Source organism: Mesoplodon bidens (assembly GCF_964165515.1).
Source record: "Mesoplodon bidens genome assembly, chromosome: 15".
NCBI lineage: Eukaryota > Metazoa > Chordata > Mammalia > Artiodactyla > Ziphiidae > Mesoplodon > Mesoplodon bidens.
In genome coordinates, this window is record NC_138171.1 from 15,022,918 (window position 1) to 15,032,960 (window position 10,043).

At 46.8% G+C, this 10,043-nt stretch overlaps 1 protein-coding gene across 2 annotated transcripts in view; it reads left to right on the top strand.

Annotated features, from left to right (window-relative positions):
- The window catches only part of NCOA5 (nuclear receptor coactivator 5), a 30,567-nt gene extending 20,524 nt beyond the window's left edge, over window positions 1-10,043 (top strand). The window contains exons 3-8 of one of the 2 annotated variants that reach the window (XM_081256542.1): window positions 86-415; window positions 1,949-2,085; window positions 3,571-3,697; window positions 5,561-5,760; window positions 7,107-7,427; window positions 7,879-10,043. In XM_081256542.1, coding sequence (XP_081112668.1) covers window positions 86-415; window positions 1,949-2,085; window positions 3,571-3,697; window positions 5,561-5,760; window positions 7,107-7,427; window positions 7,879-8,468 — 1,705 coding nt within the window. In that variant the 3' untranslated portion in view covers window positions 8,469-10,043. Of the gene's footprint in view, window positions 1-85; window positions 416-1,948; window positions 2,086-3,570; window positions 3,698-5,560; window positions 5,761-7,106; window positions 7,451-7,878 lie in introns of both variants that reach the window. The other variant, XM_081256543.1, reaches the window with a different exon arrangement.

A 10,043-nucleotide genomic window follows, 5' to 3' on the forward strand; every position in this document is an offset into this window, starting at 1 on the left:
CGGGTGGGGGCTTCCTCCAATAAAGAGCTGAAAGGTTGGCTCCTGCAATTTCTTTGTCTTAGCGTCTTCTTGCTACCTCCCACAGGGATCCATATGGCTTTGGAGACAGCCGAGATACAAGACGCGATCGATCCCCCATTCGAGGAAGTCCAAGAAGAGAGCCCAGGGATGGCAGAAATGGCCGGGATGCTCGAGATAGCAGAGACATGCGAGACCCCCGAGATTTGCGGGACCACAGAGAGAGCAGAGACATTCGGGATCACAGAGACAGCAGAAGTATGCGTGATGCTCGGGACATGAGGGATCCTAGAGACTTTCGTGACCTAAGAGACTCTAGGGATTTTCGAGATCACCGGGACCCCATGTACGACAACAGATACAGAGATATGAGAGACTCCCGAGATCCCATGTACAGGTACCTGTACAGCTGTTCTGCTTGGTTTTTTTGTAATAGTCTTTTTTATGTGTGTTCTGCTGAACTAATGGAAAGCTCTGTATAGCAGTGACTTTATCAGCCCTATATTTCCAATGTCTATCAAATGGTAGATGTGCTGCTTAATAAATATTTGGTGAATGTGTGAATGACGATGAACTATGCTTAGTGAATGAATCTGGGTCTCTCCCTGTGGCCTCTGAAAGGCACCATCATGCAAATGGAAAAAAAGATGGAGTACAAATTGTTTTGGCCATGCAAAACTGCAGGGAAGATGCACAAATGGCCAATAAATACGTGAAAAGATGCTTGACATAACTTAGTTATCAGAGAAATGCAAATTAAAGCCACGATGAGATACCACTTCATACCTACTAGGATGGCTATAATAATTTATTTTTAAAAAAAGTGTTGGCAAGGTGTGGAGAAACTGGAATCCTCATACATTGCTGATGGGAATGTAAAGTAGTATGGCCACTGTGAAAAAGTTTGGCGGTTCCTCAAAAAGTTAAATATAGTAGAATTAATGATCCATCAGTTCCACTCCTGAATATATATCCAAAAGAATTGAAAAGAGGAACTCACACAGATGAATGTGAATGTACATAGCAGCACTATTCACAGTAGCCAGAAGGTAGACACAATTCAAATGTCCATCAGTAGACGGATAAAAAAAATGTGATATATCCATAAAACAATATTATTCAGCCATAAAAAGAAAGGTAATTCTGACACCTGCTACAACCCTGATGGTCCTTGAAAACATTATGCTACGTGAAATAAGCCAGACAGACACAAAAGACAAATACATGTTTTCACTTATATGAAGTATTTAGAAAAGGCAAATTCATAGAGACAAAGTAACAGCAAAGGGGTTTGAGTTTCTGTTCGGGGTGATGAAAAATTATTTATGTGGATTTTTTTGATTTTTTTGTTTTGGTTTTTTTTTTTTTTTTTTTTTTTCGGTACGTGGGCCTCTTACTGCTGTGGTCTCTCCCGTTGTGGAGCGCAGGCTCAGCGGCCATGGCTCACAGGCCCAGCCGCTCCGCGGCATGTGGGATCTTCCCAGACCGGGGCACGAACCCATGTCCGCTGCATCGGCAGGCGAACCCTCAACCACTGCACCACCAGGAAAGCCCTGTTTTGGTTTTTAACCACAATTTTTCAAAATCACAGGGAAGGAGGCTTGGGGTGGGGGCATGGAATGGTTCCTCAAAACTAATATCAATAATTACTACCAGTTATTTTGTATTTACTTTAGGCCAGGGAGCTTACTTTATGCTGAGAGCTTTCTGTACATCCTCCCAGTCATTTTGGAAGGTAGGTTAACTCAGTCCCAACCACAGAGCTGATAAGCAGTGAGTCCCAGATACTAATTTCGTTTGTCTGGTCTCAAAGTCCTATGCCTTACTGTGCTTTACTTCCTCACAGATAGCTGGGTCTTGAAGAATTCTCTGTATTTGATTTTTGCAGGATAAGACTTTTAACTTTGCGCACATTTCTTTAACTTTTTAGGAGAGAAGGCTCTTACGACCGATACCTGCGAATGGATGACTATTGCAGGAGGAAGGATGACTCTTACTTTGATCGTTACAGAGATAGCTTTGATGGACGAGGCCCTCCAGGCCCAGAAAGTCAGTCTCGTGCAAAAGGTAAAGTAGCAGAAACAGCACTTAGCACTGGTAGGACACTTTACAAAAGAAAGAGGAAGCTAATAACCAACTGGAAAGGGGCTAACGACTTGGCTAAGCAATTCACAAAAAGAAGAAATACAAATATCCTATTCATGTGTAGAGAACATTCAGCTTGAAAATCATTTTTAAAATGTGAAGTAGTACCATCATCTGGTTTAGTCATCTAACAAGAAGAAATAAATACGAAATTCCAGCAGTAAGAAAAAAAAATGAACAAAAGATGGGAGCAGAAGAGATGGTTTGCTTTTTTTTTGCTCATTGACCAAGTAACTAAAACTGTTCGCATTACCTGTGTAGTACGTGGGGTCTTTTGTTTTATTTATAATTTTTACCTAACAGCATCTACTTTCTAGGTAAAGACAAACTTTTTTTTTAATAAAAGCCTTGATTTTCTCAATATATTCAATAAATCTAAAGATTTCTAGATTGTTTTACACCTGGTCAAGTTAAGAACCTCTTTTTTTCTTTCTCTCTCTCTCTCTCGCTCTCGCTCTCGCTCTCGCTCTCTTGCTGCGTTGGGTCTTCGTTGCTGCTCTCGGGCTTTCTCTAATTGCGGCGAGCAGGGGTCACTCTTCGTTGCGGTGCGTGGGCTTCTCACTGCTGTGGCTTCTCTTGTTGCAGACCACGGGCTCCAGGCCCACGGACCTCAGCAGTTGTGGCATGTGGGCTAGTAGTTGTGGCTCGTGGGCTCTAGAGCACAGACTCAGTAGCTTTGGCTCATGGGCTTAGCTGATCCGTGGCATGTGGGATCCTCCTGAACCAGGGCCCGAACCCGCATCTCCTGCATTGGTAGGCGGACTCATAACCACTGTGCCACCAGGGAAGCCCAAGAACCTCATTTTTAATTTGTTACAAAGCTTACACTTTACTGCCTGATTTTGTTTGTTTGTTTGGGGGGGTGTTGTGTGTGTTTGTTTACTGCCTGATTTTTTTTTAAACAAATTACAATTACCTGTCAATAGGGGACTTAAATAGTTGTCCCAAAAATGAAAATTAGAATAATAATGAAATACCATCTTTTACCTATCAAGTTGGAAGGAGGATTTTTTGGTTTGGTTTTTGTTTTGTTTTGTTTTTTTGATGACAGTACTCAATGTTGACTAAGATGTGGAGAAATAGCACTAGGTGCTGCACCCCTGTGAAAGGATAAATTAGTAACAGCCTTTCTAGAGGGCATTTTGGCAGCATGTATGAGATTAAAACAACCATGCCATTTAATCCAATCATTCCATTTCAATGAATTTATAATAGTAAAAAACAATAATAAGGGTTATTTTTAGGAGGTAGTCTGGAGGATTAATTCAGAGAAGTGTGTGTGTGTGTGTGTGTGTGTGTGTTATGACCTTTGCCTACAAGTAGTTCAGGATTGAAAATAAGGCCTGTGACTTATTTTTATAGAAAGGCATGGTCCATGTTTCAGTTTTCTCTGGTGTCATCCTGCAGAGCGTTTGAAACGTGAGGAACGGCGTAGAGAAGAGCTTTATCGTCAGTATTTTGAGGAAATCCAGAGACGCTTTGATGCTGAGAGGCCTGTTGATTGTTCTGTGATTGTGGTCAACAAGCAGACTAAGTAAGAACCCTTTGGATATTTTTCCTGAGTGAGGAGAAGGATCAGAAGAGAAATTCAGGTTCATTGGCAGCTGTACCCACTTAACTTGGGCTGTGTACTCTGGCATTGTTATACTGTGTTAACCAGGGTTCTTTCACTTGTAGGTGACAGAAGACCCATTGCAGACTGACTTAGGCCCAAAGGGAAATTTTTAGTTTGCTTGACTGGGAAGTTCAGGCATGGCCACATACAGGGTCACACTGTCATAAAGACTTGGTCTCTCTATTGCCTTCACTCTCAGACAAGCTTTCTACTCAAAAAGGCAGAACAGCACTGGCTCTAGACATGTATCTTCTTAGCTCAGCAAACCAGTGGAAAGAGAGCTGCTCTTTCCCATTGCTTCCACCTGAAGTCCTCAAATTGTTTCTCATTGGATTGCCCAGGCTTACATTCCCATCCCTGAACTATCACTCTGACCAGCAGTGCTGGGATGCCCTGATTGGCCAGGGCTAGGTCATGTGCCCACCCCTAGAGCTAAAAGTGGGATTAGCCCTGTGGAACCATGTGGACTGAGTGGGAAAGAGGTGCCTTCCCAAGGAAAATCAAAGAGGGGAATATATGCTGGTCAGGCAAAGCAATAAACATCCCCTTTGTGAGACAACACCGAATCCCCAGTACTTTGGAAGGCATACGTCTCTGCATTTGTCAGCCAAGAGCCAGGCATTCTTTGTGAAGTGCCGTGGCCTTGCAGAGCTGTTAGGTGACCATGCTAGCCAAGCGAGCGTTCATAGCAGTATTTTACTCTACCTCTGTTTCACATTCTTCCCTTGAAGAAGCAGAGCAGAGGTGTAGGAGGGAGTACATAGCAGCTTGCAAGTTTGAGAGGAGCTATGTTCCCTTTCCCCAAGTGGTTAGTAAATAACTTCATGTATTTTCTAGCAGTTTGGGGTTAAAGAGCTAATTTCAAGGCAGAGACTAGGGAGATAGGTGTTGAGACACCAAGCAGCAGGCAGCATTCACAGGCTCTGGGCTGCCTTGTTTAGAAACAGATGCTGCTTTAACTTGCAGATGGCTTTTTTTTTGCCCCCCCCCTTTTGACTCATGATAATGTCATTTTCTGAGCACCTACTCCGTACTACTACATGCTATGCACTTAAATTTTTTTAGTCTTCACAGTAATCCTGTTTCATGTGTATTCACTCATCAGATTTTTTCTGCGTGTGACAGGTGCTAGGTCCTGGAGCTGTAATGCCAATAAGCAAACACACATGGCCCCTTCCTCTTATGGAGCTTATACCCTAGTTGGACAAATGACAGAAATAAATGTATTGGTGATGTGTCTTATAAGAAATATATCAAGGATCTGATTTAGATTGAAGAGAAAGTCAAGGAAGTGATATATGAGCTGAGCCATATTAATCCTGTCTGACTGGTAAAGAGACTGAGGTTTGTAAGAGGTAAAGGGACTTGCTTAAAGCTTCAACTTTGCAAGTAAATGTTAGTGGTAGGATCCAAGCCTGTCTTTCTAGCGTTTAAAACCCATGCTTTTCCCACTATGTTGTGCAGCCTCTACAAAGACGGACATGTGTTACAAGTCTTAAGCATCAGGATGGTGTTCAGGAATGACCATCAGACTAGAGAATCAAGAGAAGGACCTGGGTACTGAATACTGTGCTATTGGCAATTTTATGTGTAACCATTCTGAGCCAATATAGAGAAGGAATTGGTCTAGATTTTTGGAGCCTGAAGAGGGCGCTAGGGAGACACTGGTAGAGCTAGGATTTGAAGTCTTCATAGGAGCTCACACAGCTAGTTGAGGTGCCACAGTGTGCAGATTGGGAGTTGGTCAGGGAGTACTCCCCTGGATCCTGTTTGTTTCTACAGAGATTATGCTGAATCTGTGGGGCGGAAGGTTCGAGACCTAGGCATGGTGGTGGACTTGATCTTCCTCAACACAGAGGTGTCACTGTCACAAGCCTTGGAGGATGTTAGCAGGGGAGGGTCTCCCTTTGCTATTGTCATCACCCAGCAACACCAGATTCACCGCTCCTGTACAGTCAACATCATGTTTGGAACCCCACAAGGTATGGAGGCCCAAGCGGGTCAGAATTTCAGAAGTAGTCACTAGTCCATCAGTTTTTTTATGCCCAGCAGGTTTTAGGTAAATGTTTTTCAGCTCAAATGTAGTAGGGCCCTTTTATAAGTGCACGGCAGAGATGTGCATAGTCATTTAGTCGTCTGATATTCTTTCACTGGATACAGTTCTGGGCCTGCTGCATATGACATTATATTTAGCGCTTAGGTATATACAGCGATGTGCTGGCAAATGTTTAACAACCAGTTCTGGGGCGGGGGGCGGTGTGGTTTATAGCGTTGGCTGATTTCCATGGTGTAAATACTCCCACTGTGTTCTATATCAAGCTACCAACATGAAGTCACTTCAGGGCACGTTGGGAAGAGATGCACACAGTCTGCTCTCACCAGTGAGGGCCAGCTCCAGCGCAGCTCTGGCACATACTACACTGAATGCAATAGAGTCCTTGTTTTCACCAGATTTTCTAATGAGGGACAAAGCATACAACAGGCAATTAGGATACTCTGTAAGTGTGCTAGAGAAGTGGGTGGAGGGGCGGTGAGAACAGGGAGGAGGCCCAGAGTAGGTTCCTTGAAGTCCTTCCCTGAAGTAGCTTTTAGTCCTTTGCTCCCAGATTGTTGAGACTCAGCCAGGTGGTTCCCTGCTCATTGCTTGCTCTCACAGCACAAACCTTTCGCTTTTCCTACCACCCGGGGGCTGTCTATTTGTATTTGCCCCACCAGTTTCACCCATAAGGATAGAGTGTAGAAGCCTCTCCAACGGGTCATTTGTCTTTCTGAGGAACAGTCCTCAAGACGTGTGAAGACATTTATATCAAGTGCTGAGAAGTCTTCTCACAACCCTGTAAATCGTTGCCCAGGGGTGAGGAGAGGAGGTTATTTAGGGTCACAATTTGATCTTAATCCGTAACTTTTGAACTGATGAATTAAAAAAAAAGCTCTATCCTTAGGAGCACAGTAGAGAGCCAGGCTTAACAGAAGGGCTTTTTGGACCCCCATGGCCTGCCTCCTGTGGTTTTTCTCCACATGGTCTTCTTGAATCTGTGAGAGACTGTCATGTTTCTTTGGTTTTTACTACACGTCTGTGATCTAAGAATTCCCCAAAGAACTAGCTCTGTACAAGGGTGTCTGTTGCCCAGCAAAGAAATCCATTCACCTATCTTCCCAACCTTCATCCCCCTCCTCTCCCAACCTCTCCACATCCCCATCCCAAGGCTTTTTGTCACTGAAATGGTTTTCTTGCTCATTTGAGGTTAGAAAGGGCTTGGTAGAGTCCAGTAGGTGGGCACTCAAATCTGTCATGGGAGAAAATAACTCTTGTCATTCCCTCCTACAGAGCATCGCAACATGCCCCAGGCAGATGCCATGGTGCTGGTGGCCAGAAATTATGAGCGCTATAAGAACGAGTGTCGGGAGAAGGAACGCGAGGAGATTGCCAGACAGGCGGCCAAGATGGCCGATGAAGCCCTCCTCCAGGAAAGAGAGCGGGGAGGCCCTGAGGAGGGACTGCGCGGGGGGCACCCTCCAGCCATCCAGAGCCTCATCAACCTGCTGGCCGACAATAGGTACCTCACTGCCGAAGAGACTGACAAGATCATCAACTACCTTCGAGAGCGGAAGGAGCGGCTGATGAGGAGCAGCGCCGACTCTCTGCCTGGTGAGCTACGTGGCAGGGCCGAGGTGAAGTTCTGACTCTGCATTTCTCTAATCCCCAGGCTCTGTTGGGAGGGTGGCAGGCCCAGGGCTCTTGGGGTGGGCAAGGGAAATGAGCACATCCCTTGGGCTCTCCCGTGGGCCAGCCATGCTGGTGTAATGATAACTTAAGACCGGGGCTCTGAGCTCTGTAGTTAATGTGGTGGGTGGGCTAGTATGCTGGCTCCCTGGGAACCAGGGTGGACGCCCTTCTTTCTTTAAGTAGTTGTCTGGAGGGACGAAGCTGTTTTCTGGGAACAGCACGTACCATGAAGTGGCCCCTTTGGGAAATTGATGTTATAGTCTGTGTACTGTGTGATTGATGTGATCAGTGATTGTTGTTCTTCCCTGGGCTGCTAAGCCTCCTGCCCATGGAGGGTACTTTCAACCAGGTACCTCCTCCTTCTGTCTTCTAGGCCCGATTTCCCGTCAGCCACTCGGGGCGACCTCGGGTGCCTCGCTGAAGACACAGCCAAGCTCCCAACCGCTCCAGAGCGGCCAAGTGCTCCCCTCTGCTACACCCACTCCAGCGGCACCCCCCACCTCCCAGCAAGAGCTTCAGGCCAAAATCCTCAGCCTCTTCAATAGTGGCACGGTTGCGGCCAATAGCAGCTCTGCATCCCCCTCAGTTGCTGCCGGAAACACCCAGAACCAGAATTTTTCCATAGCAGCGAACAGCCAGCCTCAGCAAAGATCACAGGCCTCTGGCAGTCAGCCTCCAAACATTTTGGGACAGGCAGGATCTGCTCGGAACATGGGCCCCAGGCCTGGGGCTCCTTCCCAAGGGCTCTTTGGCCAGCCTTCCACTCGCCTGGCACCCGCCAGCAACTTGGCTAGCCAGAGGCCCGTGTCTTCCACAGGTATCAACTTTGACAATCCAAGTGTACAGAAGGCTCTGGACACTCTGATCCAGAGTGGCCCTGCTCTCTCCCACCTGGTTAGCCAGACCACAGCACAGGTGGGGCGGCCCCAGGCCCCCATGGGATCGTACCAGAGGCATTACTGAGGCTAAATCTCAACTACCCCTGGTCCCCTCTTCCTCTGGCCTCCCACCTATTGCGTTCTAAATAGAGTTATTTGGAAGATGTTCTCTGCACCTGTCCAGGCCCACATCGAATGTCATAAGTTTCTACCATCTGCTCTCTTCTGCCCAAGGCTATGTTGCTTACCCCTTCCAGAGTCCGAGTTTATACTGCACTGGAGGTGTATTTTGGTGGTGGTGGGGTGGGGGTTTGGGGGGTTTTGTTTTTGTTTTTTTTGTGGGTTTTTTTGGTAGAAAGTAAATATCTCTGGGGTCATGGGCAGTATAGGTGTCTGGGCTCCATTTGTATTTCAGTTGTCTCTCTGTCAGCTGGACGTGGGGCGGGGAGGAAGAAGCAGCCGAGCCCCAGCTGGGTGAATTTGGGGTAGCATTTTCATGTTGAGAGCCACTGCCTTTGTTCATTCTGAACCTACCACGGGTGTCCAGCCTCGCACAGGCCCACCAGAGCTCGAGCTCCTGCCTGCAGCTCCTATGTAGGGTTCCAGAGCAGCAGGTTGGGCTTGGTGGGCACGGTGTCCTCTTACCCCATCCCACATAATGTGGGGGTCTGCTTTTTTTTTTTTTTTTTTTTTTTGCGGTATGCGGGCCTCTCACTGCTGTGGCCTCTCCCGCTGCGAAGCACAGGCTCCGGACACGCAGGCCCAGCAGCCATGGCTCACGGGCCCAGCCGCTCCGCGGCACGTGGGATCCTCCTGGACCGGGGCACGAACCTGTGTCCCCTGCATCGGCAGGCGGACTCCCAACCACTGCGCCACCAGGGAAGCCCTGGGGTCTGCTTTTGAGAACTCAGAAGCCGGCTGGCTACTCAGCTACTGGAGTTGTTGAGGAGTGGCCAAGCCGGCCGCTTTTCTGCCTGACCCAGGGTTGTTGGTTTTTGGTTTTCTCTTTTTGGCTTTTATTTCAATGAAAGATCTCCCGTGGACTGCACAGCTCCAGTCACCAGCAGTTTAACACAAACTGTGAATCTGGGCCCCAGCCACTCTTACCCCCTAATATTTCTGTTAGCCTCTCCCTCACCAGTGGTAGTTTCATGGAATCGGCTCTGAGAAGGCAACTCTAGACTCTGGCAGTGAACACCCATTTTTTTCAGTGATTGCTTTGAGCGTTTGGCTCAAAAATTAGGCTCTTGTTCTGTTTTCTAAGCAGCAGGAGATAGGGACCATTTTGATGTCAGACTTTTGGTAGCTGGACATGTTCTTGATACAGGAGGCTGTTATAACTTTTGAGCCAGAGTGAAGATACTAGAGGGAGGACTTCTGGCTGCTGCTCTACATGGAAACAAAGGAAGCTGCCCTCTCCCTAGGGATGGTGCTCATTAGAGCCTTGTGGATCAGTCTCAAGGGGCCCCTGGCAGAAACGAGGGAGAGCAGTGACTTCACCTGAGTCCCTGCCAGTGGCTGAGTAAACAGTGGTTTCAAAAACTCAAGGTCCCCAGATGGCAGCATTTTATGTTCTGTTTGTGTTATATAGTGTTTTTTTCCTCTTTGGAACTTTTGTGTTGTTAATAAGATGAGATGATTACTTTTTAATTAAAAGGAA